At 36.1% G+C, this 17,676-nt stretch overlaps 2 protein-coding genes across 2 annotated transcripts; one reads left to right on the top strand and one right to left on the bottom strand.

The window, feature by feature from the left end:
* The first annotated feature begins 10,290 nt into the window (after positions 1-10,290).
* On the top strand, positions 10,291-13,789 carry LOC103859035 (diphthine--ammonia ligase). Its single transcript, XM_009136516.3, has 11 exons — positions 10,291-10,501; positions 10,599-10,670; positions 10,917-10,996; positions 11,077-11,302; positions 11,374-11,489; positions 11,577-11,649; positions 11,721-12,033; positions 12,113-12,444; positions 12,514-12,839; positions 12,916-13,237; positions 13,321-13,789. The coding sequence occupies exons 1-11, from the start codon at positions 10,424-10,426 to the stop codon at positions 13,540-13,542; spliced, it is 2,160 nt and encodes a 719-aa protein (XP_009134764.1). The 5' UTR covers positions 10,291-10,423; the 3' UTR covers positions 13,543-13,789.
* On the bottom strand, positions 13,773-16,887 carry LOC103859036 (peroxisome biogenesis protein 12). Its single transcript, XM_009136517.3, has 10 exons — positions 16,640-16,887; positions 16,454-16,559; positions 16,230-16,366; positions 15,717-15,966; positions 15,348-15,457; positions 14,941-15,015; positions 14,742-14,828; positions 14,404-14,490; positions 14,202-14,339; positions 13,773-14,120 (listed from the first exon to the last, which is right to left on the bottom strand). The coding sequence occupies exons 1-10, from the start codon at positions 16,745-16,747 to the stop codon at positions 14,049-14,051; spliced, it is 1,170 nt and encodes a 389-aa protein (XP_009134765.1). The 5' UTR covers positions 16,748-16,887; the 3' UTR covers positions 13,773-14,048.
* Positions 16,888-17,676: the final 789 nt, after the last annotated feature.

Here is a 17,676-nt window from a genome sequence, read left to right as displayed (position 1 = left end):
CTGGCTTCTGTATGTTTATATTAAGAAAACAATTACTCGAAGTCTTTATAAGATACTTGTATGAAAATATTTGAGAATAAGTGACCCACTTATTCTCACAACCAAAACTATATTATGGTAGTGACCATTAGATGTACTAACGTGTAGCTAAATTTAGAAACATATCTATAATAGAAACATGAAAATTATCATCATCGAGGTTAAGTAATCTCTACAAATGCAAGCTATATGTATTATAACCACATAAAAGAAGAGCACAAAGAAAAGCTTAAATTTGTAATAAACAACATATTTGCCAAACTCTCACTACGGCGATCACGCTGCTCCTTGAGTCTGAGGCAAGAAGCTTCTCGTATACAGAGTTAGCCTTGGCGATCCTTGGATCTTGGGGGCTTTGCTCACACTTCCTTACCTTTCTTGTTAGTGATTTTCTCATTTTCTATTCTTCAAAAAAAAAATTTCTCATTTTCTATCTTGCTAGCTAATTAAAAAAAACTAATTAATTTTTTTCTTCTCTTTTTAGTATTATATTTTCCAAAATAAAAATTATATTTTGCTTAATTTTTTACCTTAAGAAAGTTATATTATATTACTTGACTAGTCCCTTGAGATATTTGTTAGAAATATTCACTAATTTAGTCATAGGACTTTATTAAGTGGTGAGACCTTAGCTGTCCAAGTGTAACCATTTTTAGTTACGTTGGTTTTGTTAAAGCACTAGTGTTTGGATACTGACTTAATATCACGGACCCTTATTTGATGAAACAGCAATTAAGATTGACAGATTATGTATGGATATTGACTTAATCTACGTATGTTTGTTTTTTTGCGACATTATGGCTCTCAGAGGGATGTTTGTTTGTTTGTGCTTTCTAATATCTCATTTTAAATTAAACAACCAACTGATGAAATTAGAAATTAGAGTGCCCTTTCAATTTCATAGAGAATAAAACTGAACAAAAAAAAACAAAGAAAAGCACTGTGGCTTTTTTCACGTTGAGAATCAGCCAAACATTACTTAGTTGTATGAACTGACGTGGAGAAACAAAAAGTTTTGATTGGCAGTTACAATTTTTATTTATTTTTGACATGTCAGTTTTTTCATGCTTTTATAAATCAAGATTTGTCAACACCAGACTGTCATTTTATATTTAGAAAACAATGAAACTTGAATTATTTTGTAATTACTCGAGGATTTAATTGTACCCTTGTAAGTATTACTAGAATAAAATCTGCGCCATACGCGACTGAGTTTCATTTTAAACATTTATAGAGTTTACGTGTCACGTACTTTTATATATTAAACTCTGAATAACAAAGTATGCGCGTCACTTTCATGTATCAATTTAATAACAAAGTTTGGAAACAATGGAAAACAATCTCTCTTAATGACACAGTTTGGGCGTAACTTTCATGTATCAGTTTAAGTTCTGATAATTTCAATATATATCTCAACTTCATGAAAGTTTAATAATGCTATACATCTTAAGTTAGAGATTATGAATTATATGTTGTCCAAGAAAAAAAGAGATTACGAATTATCTTTGTTTTTTGAAAAATTTCTAACACTTTTATATTTTAAGTATTTTTTTATGAGATGAGTTTTCATTTTCTATCTTGCTAACTAATTAAGCTAAAAATTTCTCTTTTTAGTATTATATTTTTCCAAACTAAAGTTATATTTTACTTAATTTTTGCTTAACTTTTGCGTAATTTTAACTTGATTTTACTTGTATAGATTATTAAAGTTTTGCCACATCAAAGTTTTTGCAATGAAAAAATGCTTATAAATACAATTTGATTTAGAAGACATATTAAACTTTTGTATTTATAATTTTATGGTACTATGGTATAAGATTTATATGAACTCACAACTCTTTTTACCACATCATTAACCACTAAAAGGATCAAATATTTTTTATGCATTTGTATCACAAATTAAAAATTTGACGAAATGGAAAACTACAATACGATTTATTATTATCTTTTATGTGAAAATATGTTTTTAATATGAAATTGACTAAGATGGAGGTATTGAATATAGAAGTTGGGCTGAATTGGAAGGAACTTCAGTTTTCACTAATTAGTGTTATTCAATCAATTCTTTTTAAATTCATCAATGCTTTTAAACATTCTTTTAAGATCATCAATGTGTTATTCAATTTAATATTTTTCTTACTCTATTAAATATACGTTTTACTCATTTTTGTGGATTTTTAGTAATTTTTTGAAGAAATTAATAGAAATTTCATTATTAAATTAAAAGTGATTTTATATATATATAGATCTTAATAGATGAATTTATAAAATTACATAAATATTTTAATTTTTATATAAATTATTTATAAATTATGTATGAGTTTAAGAAATATTTACATTCTAGAGTTTATATAATTACACAATGACCTCAGTGCAAAACGACCTCTTACGTTCTTTTTTGTTTGTTAAGTATGTGAATTTTCATTAACCAGTAATGACACGAGCAGAAACATTGAGTTTTGAAGAAATCAAAACCTTAGAGCATCTAATCAAAGCTAACTAAAAGCATAATTCGTAGAAAGCCGCAAAAAAAGAAGTAAAAAAGACTCTAAGAACACTAAATATTTGTCACGATCATATGATATTAACATAAGCTCTTAATTTTTTCATAGCATGGCGATGAGCATGGGGTTTCTTTTCTTGGTTATGGCCGTAGTCGCGCGCACTGCAGCCACGCTGCCGGTCGTAACGATCATGGTAATTTTATTTAATTATTAATTGTATCTGTAAAATCATAATAATAATAATGTGATTCAGTTATGCAATTATTATTGATATGTTTTTTTGGTATTTTAATCGCAGAGTCCAGATGGGGATATCGTTGATTGCATCAACATCAACGAACAGCCTGCTTTTGATCACCCTCTTCTGAGGAATCATACAGTTTTTGGTACAATTTATAATTTTTTTTATTTATTATACATTCACTTAACATTATAAAAGACTAATACATTTTTATTAAACAACGATACAGGAAGCACCGGCATATCTGCCAGACATAGACGATACCAGTTGGCAGGTATGAACAGACAATCCCCGTACGACGACTGAACAGGACGACAGGTTCTCAACCTGGGTAAGAAGCCATTCTTGGACATGAGGTAAGATAAAGTTTATTATTAAATCATAATATTTTTTAAAAAAAAATCAAACCAAAATAATATTTGGTTTTTTGACTTATGGTGTTTGTGTTTTGGACATGGTGTTTGTTTTTTCCATTCATCCTCCTGAGACCATTTGATGCTTGATATGTAATGAGAATCTTAAAAGGCTTATGGTGTTTGTGTTACAGTTTAAAACTTAATTTGGTCTGTTCTGAACACTTTTTTGTATCTCTGATTTTCTCTTTTTAGTATTATATTTTCCAAAGTAAAAGTTATATTTTACTTAATTTTTACTTAATATTCCTTATATCAATTATTAAAATTTTGCCACATCAAAGTTTTTGCAATTGAAAAGAAATATTCATAATACTGCTAGGGGTTGGTCCGCCTTACGGGCGAGTGAGTATACATTCAAATGATTTTATATTAAGTTATATTTTAATTTTATAAAACATTTGAAATTATTCTAAATTGAATATAATAAATATAATTAGTTTTTTAATTAGATCATATATATTTATTTTGTTAACATTTGACTTTTGTTTCTAATTTTTACGTCTTTGAATTTTTATTTGTTATCAACTATATTTTATGACATTGTATTATTTTAATTTCAGTATTCTTTTCGGTTATATTTTTAATGGAAATATGTTCTATTGTTTTGTATTTGCATAAGATTATTATTTTTTTTTGTCATCTTGCATGAGATTATGTGTAGTATTTTATTGATATTTTTAATTGTATGTTAAAATTTTATGTTTGATTGTGGTATGCTTTACTCGTAGAAGCTACTACAGCTGTACAAATTAAGAAAAAGTTAGCTTGTGGTATTTGCTGAAACTTAAATCAGTAATACGTTTCTAAATGGATAACTAACCCTTATTTAGTGTGATTTTTTTCTTGCATTTTTTCTATCTCATCCGCCAAGCTCTACCTGCTCTTGAACGCACAAATTATATGAGTTATGTTAATGTAATAATGAGAATTTGTGGGTTCATTTTTAGGAATCTTTGAAGATGATGTAAATGTAATACTTTTTCAAGACTATTTTCGCCAGTCTCGGTACTAAGTTGAACGTTTTCACTTAAAATTGCTGTGAAGCCCTGTACGTCTCTGTTTTTTTCGTTGTGGGTGTGGCATATGGTTTTGTGCTGCAGATAAACGATATAAACATGCATGCTAACTTTAAAACCATTTCTATAAGCATGTAAAATTGTAAGTTAATACCTTGTTCTACGTGAGGCACATTCACAGGATCATCTTGGGGTGTCTTGCCGCGCTTAGTTGCTCAGATAAGTTGTCGTTGCTGCCGTGCTAGTCTCACAGCGGTTGCTAGGAATGAAAATCATGCATGGAGAGTAAGTGTGACATAACATGTTATATTACTTCTAATATAGGTCTGAACAGTATAGAATCACAAGCAAAGATAATAAGAAGTCCTTCTCTTATTCAATCACAAGTTCTCAAAGAACAAATCACAATTCAATCAATATGTTTTGCAACACAATATGCATCTCCATATATATATAACTAGATAACTTCCTAGTTTCAATAGTATTTCCATAAATCATATTTCCTAATCCTAAAGATAATCACAACTCATAGGAAAAGGAAACTTGTGATCCAAGCTTATCCAACATTCTCCCCCTTAAGCTTGAACCTATCTTCACTCACATCTTTAACACCAATCAGATCCCTCATCTCCTTGAAACGAATTCTACCAAGTGATTTAGTAAGTATATCCGCCTTTTGTTCACTCCCCGGAACATGTTCCACTTCAATTTGTTCATTCTCAACACACTCTCGGATGAAATGAAACCTCCTATGAATATGCTTACTTCTTCCATGAAACACTGGATTCTTTGTAAGAGCAATTGCCGATCTGTTGTCAACTTTGATGATTACTCGCGTACTTGCTTTCCCAATTGCCTCACTTAAAAGTTCCTGCAGCCATATAGCTTGTTTTGCAGCTTCAGTGGCAGCCATAAACTCTGCTTCACAAGAAGATAGAGCTACTATCTCTTGCTTTGTTGAACTCCAAGTTATGGGACTTTCTCCCAAGTAAAATATATGACCTGTAGTGCTCTTGCCATCATCGTTGTCGACATTATGGGAGCTGTCACTGAAGCCTAACAACTTGGTGCTTCCTCCACGCGGATAAAAGAGACCAAGGGAGCACGTGCCTCTTAGGTAACGAAGTACCTGCTTCAATGCCGAGCCATGTGATGCACAAGGAGCTTGCATGTACCGGCTAAGTACTCCAACTGAGAACGACAAATCAGGTCGAGTGTGCAACAAGTAACGCAGGCAGCCAATGCTTCGCCGATACTCCTTCTCATCAACCCTTTCCTCGTTAGGCTCCTTAGAGAATTTTGCATTCATCTCCATTGGTACATGAGTTAGATTACACAAGCTCATTCCGGTCTCTTCAAGTATCTTGCGAGCATATCTGTTTTGATTAAGTGTGATGCCTTTATCACTTTGCAAGACTTCTATGCCTAAGTAGTAGGTTAACTTTCCAAGGTCACTCATCTCGAACTTAGTTGCCATCTCTTTCTTAAACTCAAACACGCCTTTTAGGGATGAACCAGTAACCAATAAGTCATCCACGTAAACCACTACAATCAGGATCTCTCGGCCTTCTTCCTTACGGTAGAGCGAAGGCTCTTTTGAGCATCGATAAAAGCCTAAACCACGAAGTATTTGATTGAGCTTTATGTTCCATGCTCTTGGTGCTTGTCTTAAGCCATAGAGAGCCTTCTTAAGCTTGTACACTTTTCGTTCTTCTCCTGAGACAATAAAGCCCTCTGGCTGGCTAACATACACTTCCTCCTTTAATTCTCCATGAAGAAACGCGGTTTTAACGTCAAGGTGATGAATTTCCCATCCATATGTTCCAGCTAGTGCAATGATCAATCTGATAGTCTCTATCCGGGCCACAGGAGCAAACACTTCTTCATAATCCACACCATGACGTTGAACGTACCCTTTGGCTACTAACCGAGCCTTGTATTTGCTAATGGTTCCATCAGCGTTTCGTTTGATCTTGAAGATCCACTTCAAACCAATAGGTTTTACTCCTGCAGGAAGATCAACAAGATCCCAAGTATTATTCTTCTCTATTGAGAAGATCTCATCTTTGCATGCTTCAATCCATACTTTTAGCTTCTTTGCTTCATTGAAATCCCATGGTTCGGCGTTTATGATCATTAACAACTGCTTGCTTTCTTCTTCGGCGATCAAAATATAGTCATCTAGATAAGATGGCTTATTTGTTGTTCTTGTTGATCGCCTTGGTTGAGCCTGATCCTCGTCTCCATTGTCATCACCATTGGACTCATCTTCATCTCCGTGTTCGCTTTCAACACTCGCGACATCATCAGATACAGAGGAGCTACCATTCTCTGGTTCACTACCGTTTAATTGCCTCAAGTTCATCTCAAACTCCCCTGCATCAAATCCGTCTGCGGCATTGTTATTGATCCAGCTCCCGTTAGCTTGATCACTCCAGTTCCATTCTCGTTCTTCCTCGAACAATACATCACGCGACACTACAATTCTTTTGGTCAATGGGTCGAGCAGCCGGTATGCTTTTGATCCCGGCTCTGTTCCTAAGTGAACTAGAGCTCTGGATCGGTCATCGAGCTTTTTCCTTCCTGCCGTCTCAGTTCGTGCATGACACACGCACCCGAACACTCTAAGATGAGAGAGATTCGGTTTGCTTCCCTTCAAAGCTTCATAAGGAGTTCTATCCTTTAATGATCTTGTCGCAACACGATTAATCAAGTAGGTAGCATGTCGTATTGCTTCACCCCAAAGACAGTTTGGCATACTCATATGTTTTAGAATACTTCTAGTCATCTCTAAGAGTGTTCGATTGCGTCGTTCTACTACTCCGTTTTGCTGAGGAGAATATGGTGCAGTTAAGTGTCGATTAACTTCATGTTTCTCGCAATAGCTTTGAAATTCTCGTGAAGTAAACTCCCCTCCTCTGTCAGTTCTCAATGTTTTAATCTTCATACGTGTTTCTTGTTCCACACGGTTTTTGAAGCGTTTAAACTTTTCAAAGGCTTCACTCTTTTCCTTCAGGAGTACAGTCCACATATACCGTGAGTGATCATCGATGAGGACGAAAACATATCTGTTGTGTGCTGGAGTTGACGGTGAGATGGGGCCACAAAGATCAGCATGCACTAGTTCGAGAAGCTTGTCAGCTCGATAGCTTGTTGCTTGTGGGAAGGGTTTCCTGGATTGTTTTCCTTTTAAGCATGAGACACAAGCTTCGGTGTCTCGGTTTAGATTAGGTATTCCTTCGACAAACTCTTTGTTGACCATCATTCTCATTGTTTCTTTGTTAACATGACCTAAACGGGCATGCCATAATACGCTTTCTCCAGAGCTTTTGACTTGTAGACATTGCACGAGATCAGCTTGTAATGTCACTTTGTACATACGGTTCGTGGTTCTCATCGTCTTGATTAATGTGTTTCCTTCTCGGTCAAGCAATGTCAGTGTGTTCTTCTTCATGGCAACTTCACATCCTGCCTCAGTAGCTTGTCCTAAGCTAATAATGTTACTACGTAGTCCCGGTATATAATAAACATCTCTTAGTATTTTCTTCTCACCATTCTTGAGAATGAACCGTATTGAACCCTTTCCCACTATTGAGATCCTCGAGTCATCGCCGAATCGTACCAATCCAGTAATTGTATCATCAAGCTCGAAGAAGAAAGCTCGATTACCACTCATGTGGTTACTAGCACCGTTATCAAGATACCACACCTCCATTGTATCTGATTCTGCCTCAAACTTTTTAGGTTTGACCTTATCTTCGTTTAGATAAACTATCTCATGCATCATGAGAGCTTCTGCCTCTTGCGTATCCTCATCCTTCTTCTCTACGGTCTCTTGTAGCTTTAGAGTCTTCTCAGGACAATCAGTGGCATAATGCCCTTGTTTATCACAACTGAAACATGTAATATGTGAAGCATCTCCACCTTTTCCTTGCTTGTATGCTTCTCGTTGTTGTTGAAACGTCCCGCGGCCGCGGCCTCTTCCTCTCCAATTTGATCGTCCTCCACGACCTCGACCACGGTTACCATAGCCCTCCATACTATAATCTGTATTTGTATACATCAATTTTTCAGAGTCTTCTCGTGTCTCTGCTTCATCTTCTTCGTCGGCGATTCTTTCTTCATATGCTTTTAGTCTTCCCACGATATCCTCAAAACTTGTTGTATTGAGATCTAGAACTTGCTCGAGTGATGCAACGATATGAATATATTTCTTTCTCGGCAAGCTCTTTAAGAATTTCTTAACAAGTTTTGGCTCCTCTATCATCTCTCCTAACGAAGCAGATTTAGAGGAAATTTCGGATAATTTGCCAACAAAGCCATCGATCTTATCTCCTTCTTTCATCTTGAGTCTATCAAACTCTGCCATCAAGGTCTGTAACCTAGCTTCTTTCACACGTTCAGCCCCAACATGACGCGCCTTTATTGCATCCCATACTCCTTTAGCTGTGTCGATCTCACCAACCTGTAAGATCAAAGCTTCTGGTATAGACTGGAATAGAAACGCGATAGCCATATTGTTCTTCTTCTCGTCCTTGGTTCCGGGATCTATTACTTCCCATACTTCACAGACCTTTAGTGCTATCTTCATTCTCATGGACCAGACAGTGTAGTTAGAGGAAGTTAACATCGGAAACTTGACTCCGGAGGGGCCGGTGTCCTTGTGTAACACGATCGCGTCTTTAACGTCACCCATTGTTTGTATTCTTCAAGAAACTTTGTCCTGGCTCTGATACCAAATATAGAATCACAAGCAAAGATAATAAGAAGTCCTTCTCTTATTCAATCACAAGTTCTCAAAGAACAAATCACAATTCAATCAATATGTTTTGCAACACAATATGCATCTCCATATATATATAACTAGATAACTTCCTAGTTTCAATAGTATTTCCATAAATCATATTTCCTAATCCTAAAGATAATCACAACTCATAGGAAAAGGAAACTTGTGATCCAAGCTTATCCAACAAACAGTAGAGTTCTTTTACCACGTTGATGAGCTTTGTTTGATATGCGTGGGAGTGGTGTGTCTAGGGTGAGAGTTCGATACTGTTCTTGAAACCAAGGTCGCCGTATATCAGAAACTACAGAAACCCCAATAAAATAACATGTTTTAGGGGTTAACAGTGTGAAATCATGACCAGTGTAGTCCAGTGAGAAATAACCATTTTTCTTTTTCCTGGATTTTTTGTTTCCATTTGAGGCTGTTGAAGTGAATGCTTCATGGACAGTGTGCTTTTTGGCGGACTTTCCTCTAGTTTCTCTGCCTTTTGTTTTCTCCGTCGTCTTAACGCAGAGTAATGAGAGCTTAAAAGGACCAGAGATAAACTGGTGCAGAGGACAAGAAAGTGTGACAGAGATAATGAAAGGAACATGTTAGTAACGGGTGATTATTGTAAATGCCACTGAATTTTAGTTTAAGAGGATTGTGTTCAATTAAATGCTGGTGTGTTAGTGGGGAAACGTTCTGGAGGATTTAATAAAGTTTAGATGCACTACAAAATCTGGTCCATGTTTTTTAGTGTTCAGTAGCTTAGCATATCAAAGTCCACTTCAATTTGCAAATTTCTCACGTATCATGTTAACCTTCTAATTTTAAGCATGTCACCTGCATTTTACAGACACAGTCACAAACAGACACATCAAGTTAAAGCAATGAACATGCCATGTCAATGATTTTGTATACTATAATGGTCATCACATTAAAAGATCGAATATTTTTTTATGCATTTGTATCACAAATTTAAAATTTGGCGAAATGAAAAACTACAATACGATTTATTATTATTTATTATCCAAAAAGATTTGTTTTTTAATATGAAATTGACTAAGATGGAGATTTTTTATCTAGAAGTTGGACTGAACCTTGTTTTATTGAATGAGAACTTTAAGTGGACATGAAGTTTAATTGTATTTACGATAATAACCTTATGAGGTTAAAAACCTGAATGACTAAACCGGTTGGTTTAATTGGTTAAATGGGTTTAATCGCAGATCAGATACCAGTTGGTCTGGTATTATGATCTCGCGAACAAAAAAAATTTAAGTTACAAATTGACATAAAATAAACTAACGGGGCCAATCGAATAACAAAGAGAAAAGTCATGCCACATTCCTAAAGTTTATAAAATTCATTTTTTTTTTCTAAAGTCGCCGGCGACGACATAGAGAGAAGAACCTCACTGCAACCAGAGAGAGAGAGAGATGAAGGTTGTGGCTTTAGTGAGTGGCGGCAAAGATAGCTGCTATGTGATGATGAAGTGTCTCCAATACGGTCACGAGGTATGTCTTCTACTCTAGCTTCCCTGAAACAAGTTTGTGTCTTTTTTATTTATTATATGAACTTTAAATCTCACTTTAATTTGTGTGTGTCTCATAGATCGTTGCATTGGCAAACTTGTTACCGGTTGATGATTCGGTTGATGAGCTGGACAGCTACATGTATCAAACTGTAATACTCTCTCTCTCTCTGCTTCTTCTTTTGTCTTTGGTGATTAGATATAAATATATATGTTCATGATTGTGAGGCAAAGATGAATACTTGAATTGAATTTGAACAAGGGTTGTAACAAAGATTAAGTTTTTATTATCTCACATATATATAGAACTGTGTTTATATGAATTCGGTTAATGTATCATGATTTTTAAATATGAGTTGTTTTGTTAAGAAATTGGAATCTGAATGTCCCTTCTTCAGGTAGGCCACCAGATTATTGTGAGCTACGCAGAATGCATGAATGTGCCATTGTTCAGAAGGAGAATCAGAGGTTCTTCCAGGTTTAGGCTTCTGCTTGAGATTATAATCCTTTTTGTTTTGTTTTTAGTTGGATTATATTCTGAGGATTTAATGTTTGCAGGCATCAGAAACTAAGCTACCAAATGACTCCAGACGATGAAGTGGAAGATATGTTTGTGTTGCTAAGTGAAGTTAAGAGACAGATACCTTCCATCACTGCAGTATCTTCTGGCGCCATTGCATCTGATTACCAGCGTCTGCGTGTGGAGAGTATTTGTTCAAGGTTAGGTCTTGTTTCTTTGGCGTTTTTGTGGAAACAAGACCAGACTTTGCTTCTTCAGGAAATGGTAAACCCAAGTTTCAATTCTTTCTCTTTATGAATTTGTACTTCTCTAACTCGTTTCTCGTTTACTTGCAGATAGCTAATGGGATAAAAGCTATTTTAGTCAAGGTGGCGGCAATAGGGTTGGATCCCTCTAAGCATTTAGGGAAAGACTTAGCCTTCATGGAACCACATCTTTTGAAGTTGAAAGAGTATGTCTTTTAACGCTTTCACTATAGTCTTTATTATCTAGTTGCATTACATTAAATTATGTGACTTCTGAATGTATATTTGCTTAGGTTATATGGAAGTAATGTTTGCGGTGAAGGAGGAGAATATGAGACTTTGACTCTCGATTGCCCACTTTTCACTGTATGTCTTCTTAGCAATCTTAACGATTTTGAGTTCATGTTTCTTTCGTTTGACAGTTTCTGTTTTCTTAGAATGCGAGAATCGTGCTCGATGAATTTGAAGTTAAGCTACATTCTCCAGATTCTATTGCACCTGTTGGAGTTCTTCATCCAACGATCTTCCATCTCGAAAAGAAGGGAAATACAGACTCTAATTCTGTTGAAGAGGAGCCAGGATTGGTGTTTGAGGTTCAAGGAGATGGTCCTAATACAACAGAAGCTACTCGCCAAGTAGATAATGGAATCGTTGATCATACAAGAACCAGAGTTAACTTATCAAAGACCGGGAAAGACAACACATTCTCCATTTGCTGCTGGCTGGAAGATTCTAGTGAATCGTCAACAGGTAACTCCAAAACACAGACCAAATCTTCATGATGTTGATCCCAAGTGTAATTGATATTTGATTTATACTCTTTGAGCAGGTCTGAAACAAGATCTTGAGTCTGTTCTCACGGAAATTGAGTCACAGCTTTCAAAACATGCATTTAACTGGAAGAATGTCTTGTACATTCATCTTTACATCTCTGATATGAGTGAATTCGCCGCGGCGAATGAGACATATGTGAAGTTTATCACACAAGAGAAGTGCTTTTTTGGTGTTCCTTCTCGTAGTACAATAGAGCTTCCTTTGGTACAAGCTGGTCTTGGTAAAGCCTACGTTGAGGTTTTAGTCGCCAATGATCACAGCAAAAGGGTTCTCCATGTACAAAGTATCTCTTCATGGGCACCAAGCTGTATTGGACCTTATAGTCAGGTGAAATTTTTTTCCTCTCAACTTCTAACTTAATCAGTAAACTCATTTTACTTTAATGTTTTACTTCAGGCTACTTTGCACAAGGGTGTTCTTCACATGGCTGGACAGTTGGGGCTTGACCCTCCAACGATGAATCTTCGAAAGGAAGGCGCAGTTGCTGAGCTGAATCAAGCATTGACGAACAGTGAGGCAATAGCAGAAGCTTTTAGATGCTCCATCACTTCATCAGCTATTCTCTTTGTGGTGTTCTGTTCTGAACGCACACAGCAATCAGAGAGGAACCAACTTCATGAAAAGTTTGTTTCCTTCTTGGATTTGGCAAAGTCTTCTTGGAGAGTATCCAATGTCATGGATCCTATTTTCCTTTACATCCTTGTCCCTGATCTTCCCAAAAGGTATTATTAAACACGGTAGAGAATCTAATATTTACTGGTCTGTGAGTATCTGATTTTTAAAACTGCTGTTCTGCAGTGCTCTTGTTGAAGTAAAACCTGTCTTATACGTTAAAGAAGATTCAGAGGATGATGATGAAACCAGGAAAGATCAATTGGGTGAAGGAGACTTCAGTTGTTGGGGATATAAGCCAGAGAAATGGCACCAAGATTGTCTGCAGACACGAGTTGTTGATGGGAAAATATGTGTGAATGTGCTCTCCATCTCGGCTGAAGTGATGAAGAAGCTTGATGAGCCTTCCGGAGATGAAGAACAACAACTGAAGAGAGTATCGAGATTCTGTGTTTATCTTCTCAACAAAACCTTGTCTGAAAATTCATTCTCTTGGCAAGACACCACGGTGAGAATGAATGAGTTTTCCTGAACACAATGTCAGTCTTTCATCTAAAGCTTTGCTTATATCTCTTATTTTTGTTGATGCAGAGCTTAAGAATACACTTCTCTACAAGTCTTGGTGTGTCCGTAGAGAGGTTATCCGACATTTTTGAAACTGCATTCAAAGTGCTAAACGAGATGAGTGGCGGAGTTATATTCAACGGCCTGAAAGAACCTATATTCAATCTGGTTCCGGTCCTTGGTGCTGGAAACTCTTCTGCTTCGCTTGACAACATTATCACATGTGAACTATTCTCCCTAAGGTCATAACCTTCCTTATCTCACAAGGAACACAAGCTTTGCTTTTCTTGATTTTTAAGCCGGCTCTGCTCTTCAATGGGTTTCCACTGATGACGTTTATTTGCAATGGGGAACGGCATTAATATTTTGGACAGAATCATTTTTCTTTGGAAGTCTTGTTTTACTTATGGAAGAACAACACGTAGTTGTTCTGTTTCAAATGAAAACACAATGATGTTTGTTTGTGAACTAAGGAAAAGAAAAACATGTTTGCTTTCTGTCTTCGTTTTCATTAAACTCAGGTTAGGAGTAACACAGCTTTCTTGCAATACAAGATGCACTTGATCCCAAACTTAACGAACTCTAGAAGAAAGCGTATCCATATATATAAATATACATAACCCAATTGGGGAATTAAGAGTGTCACTTGGAAGACTTTTAGCTCTTCCGGTTTAGACTCTGGTTGCACCATCTCCAAACCGAGATTGAGAACAAAGCTCTCACCGTCTGGCTTAAAACCGTAAAACAGATTGTCCCTAAGTGTCGTGAAACAGCCTCCTTATCTGATCCACGCTTGCCGGAATCAATGTCACTGGACATCGCTTGTACTGTCACAAAAGAAGACCAACATAAGCTTTCTACCAAGGTGTGGTTATTGGGAATAGAGAGAAACGTTTTGGAGAGCTAACCTTTGTAACATACTTAAATACGCAGGAATAGCAGAAAACAAATCCAGAGACTGTGACAACTGACGGGTTTGCACGTTTTTGCAAGCATAACGCGCAGAGAGAACTGTCTGGAGGTAGAGGGATTCCTTCTTTAGCCACCTGCATTTACAAACTTGACTGAGCTAAAGATGTCTACATTAGTTTCAGATATTGATATGGATACCTTTGGGGCTGGAGGAGGTGGAGGTGGAGGGTACACAGTTGGAGCTGTCAATCTTTCTTCAGCAGACTGATACCACCATTCCATCATCTACAAAACCAAAACCAAAAAAAATGAAAGAGACGCCTATGTTCAAATAAAATTTATGTGATAAAAAGATCTACTGAGAAACAAAGAAGCCAAAGTATTGCAATTAGCTATGGCTGCAGAATAATACAAAACCCAGTCTAATGTAATTAAGCTCATATTTCCTAAAGAAACCTCCTTCAAAATGTGGTGGGAGGTTTCAAGACGGTGAAACAAGCCAAGAATCATAAACGGTGAAGTGTATGGGTACTTACTTTAAAGATAAAAACGGCTGCAATCAAACCGGTTTGGGCGTAGTCGAGAACCGCATATGAACAGGTAAGAAGAGCCCCTTGCACTGTCTATTTCAACATTCAAAACAGTGTTGTCAGATGTTGGATCATCAATGTGTAAGCAGTAGTAGGAATCAGACTATCTCACTCCTTAGATTACAGGAAGTTCAAGAAATCATACTTTTAACCATGGAGGACCACGAAGTCTCTCACGTTCATGGTTCCGTATCTTTGAAATTCTTGAAGACGTATCCATCTATCTTGGCATCAAATGAGGAAAACATCAAGATAAAAGTGTGTTAGACGTAACACAAGTGAATATACAAGTTCAAGTTGATTACAGGTCCAGTTTGATGATGTAACTTCTTGCAGCAAGACATCTAGAAACGTCCAAAAGTGGCCTTCTAAGTATATCGTCAAACAAAGGTCAGGGTCAAGAATTCTCTAAGGCCTATAGTAGAACATCCTAGAAAGAACGTAACTGCCTTTTCGTTTCGAACATTAAACTTAAATCTCCTTCGACTAGGGACTAGCCAAACAAGAATAATGGTGATGAGAACTTTCAAGCAGAAAAGAGGAAGTGGATACCAGTTCTTGCCCTGTAGCTCGACAAACTTGGATCCCAAGAGCTTGAAGGCCGAGAGAATAGAATCTAGTAGCGTCCAGTAGATATAAGAGCTGGTAACTGAATGATAATCCTGCACAGCAAAGCCTAGGTCAGCCCAGATCATTTCAGATAAGTTAACTACAAAATGATCCTATATGAATCCTCTTGAATAACTAAAAAAAGGGTAAGGTGTCATATACATTACTCAGTTCCATCCAGACATGAACTAATAGTGTGGATTGTGATTTCAATTACACTCTAGGCATGAAGCTCAACAAGGTAAACTAAGAATTGTACTTAACTACTATCAAAGAATCCTCAACTACTATACAGTCAGATTCAATGATTACCTTCACTAGATGCATGTATCCAAGGATAGCACACAGCTATAAACTTTTTAATCTTTGTAGCTAACTGCACTCGAACAGAAAGCTCTTGATTCCCACTATCCCCTCTCGAAACAACTGGTTCCTCTCCTGTGAAGAAGTCAGCTTCATCAAACCCTTGATCCTCCATTCCCCATAAACTTTCCCTTAGCCTCGCTTCCCTCTCCTTGTTATATATCGCATGAAGCTTCGATTTGAAATAAGGTAACACAACCTAACAAAAAAAGACACTTATTAGAAGACAGTACCAAGCTTAAAGGCACAACCTTTATGCTTTTAAAAGAACACCCAATTGCAAAAAAAAAATGCATTTAGACACCCAATTGCAAAAAAAATGCATTTAGGATAAGATTAAGTACCAGAAACACAACAAAAAGACACTTATTAGAATGCAGTACCAAGCTTAAAGGCACAACCTTTATGCTTTTAAAAGAACACCCAATTACAAAAACTCTGCATTTAGGGTAGAGACAGTACCAGAAACACAACAGAAAGGATTCTCTGGCGTTTCTCTAAACCAGAATGTTGAACTTCTTCTTCTCCGGAACCTTTCCTCAATCTCAATCTCACTGACTTCCTCCTCAAACCATACAATGATTCAGCAAACGAAGCATCTGAAAAACAATTCATTTAAAAGACCAAAACTTTATAAGCAGAAACTCCAACACACACAGTAACAAAACACTTTCACTCAATCTAACCTGTGGTTCGCAAGCTATGCCCTTCGAGGATAAGCATCAGAGCAGCATAGAACTCATCCTCGTAGTCTAAGATTTTATGAAGAAACGATCTTCTCAATGCAAAAACCTACGAAACACAGGAGATGAATCAACATCTATGTGTAACGAATCTCAATTTAAGAAGAAGGAAGGGCATTTTGATTTTACGCCGAGTGAGTATGTGAGAGCGGCGCGGAGGCTAGCTGGAAGCTGCTGAGCCGCAGCCATCTCGAAGAAGGTAGGGCGTGTGCCATCGCCTCCCACCTGAAACAGCATCTTCTTCTTCTTCTTCTAGTGATTGTTGATAAAGGTCCGGTGAGAGACCTTAGCTTCTTTGGAAGATAGACGAACCAGAAAATACGCACTTCGAGAGACAGAATATTTATTTATTATTACGTCATAACTTCCAAAATATTTTTTTTTAAAATCCGATTTATATCGATTTAAATCAGTTTAAATTGTTCTAAATTGACTGAAATCGGTTTAAGTTGTTTTAAATCGATTGAAATCAGTTTAAATCGATGTAAATTAATCTAAATATGTTAAATTAAACAATAATGTGAGTATAAATCCATAAATTTATTTAATTTATTTTGTGTTGTATATCTAATTTTGATAATTCATCATAATAATTTTATAAATAAACTTAACAGCTAAAATATTTCATATAAACGTAAAATATATATAAAATGAATCAATAAGGTATTAATGCCTAGGCCTCGCCTAATCGCCTAATCGCTAATCCTCTATAAGACGTCTAGTTACCGCCTAGCGATTTCTTGAACATTGATTGTTACTGTGGTGATTATTGCTTCATCATTGAATTGTTACTGTGTTGATTGTTGCTTCATCGTTGCATCATATTTTGGGTTTAGACATTGTTTTTTTAATTAGTTGATAATATGTTATGATTAAAGAACATCTCTAGTTTTTCATTGTTTCAAAAAATGTAGTTGAGTTTAATCTATTAACTGAGGAAAAAATAACGATTTTTAAAAAAATTTATCAATCTTACCTGTTTCAGTTTTTATAGTCTAAACATAATACGGTCGTGTCTATAAAGCTTAATTGATCAAAGATAAATACAAAAAGGAGGCACATCTCTTAGTTCTTGAACTGTCAAAAACATTCATTGGTTCACAGATCGGCATGACATAAATAGAGAACCAACATGTACATAGCAGCAACATAAGGAAGCAAATCAA

This window comes from Brassica rapa, chromosome A03, assembly GCF_000309985.2.
Source record: "Brassica rapa cultivar Chiifu-401-42 chromosome A03, CAAS_Brap_v3.01, whole genome shotgun sequence".
Classification (NCBI taxonomy): domain Eukaryota; kingdom Viridiplantae; phylum Streptophyta; class Magnoliopsida; order Brassicales; family Brassicaceae; genus Brassica; species Brassica rapa.
The sequence above is the reverse complement of the archived record's forward strand: the minus strand, read 5'-3'. Positions and strand labels throughout refer to the sequence as shown.

What these genes read in the sequence shown, in the direction of transcription:
- LOC103859035 (XM_009136516.3), top strand. Translation starts at nt 10,424, where the DNA reads ATGAAGGTTGTGGCTTTAGTGAGTGGCGGCAAAGATAGCTGCTATGTG. An exon ending in GTCTCCAATACGGTCACGAG is followed by an intron (nt 10,502 to 10,598) that starts GTATGTCTTCTA and finishes TGTGTCTCATAG; the next exon opens with ATCGTTGCATTGGCAAACTT. An exon ending in TTCTAGTGAATCGTCAACAG is followed by an intron (nt 12,034 to 12,112) that starts GTAACTCCAAAA and finishes CTCTTTGAGCAG; the next exon opens with GTCTGAAACAAGATCTTGAG.
- LOC103859036 (XM_009136517.3), bottom strand. Translation starts at nt 16,747, where the DNA reads ATGCTGTTTCAGGTGGGAGGCGATGGCACACGCCCTACCTTCTTCGAG. An exon ending in TCCTTTCTGTTGTGTTTCTG is followed by an intron (nt 15,967 to 16,229) that starts GTACTGTCTCTA and finishes TTTTTTTGTTAG; the next exon opens with GTTGTGTTACCTTATTTCAA. An exon ending in GAGCTACAGGGCAAGAACTG is followed by an intron (nt 15,016 to 15,347) that starts GTATCCACTTCC and finishes ATGCCAAGATAG; the next exon opens with ATGGATACGTCTTCAAGAAT.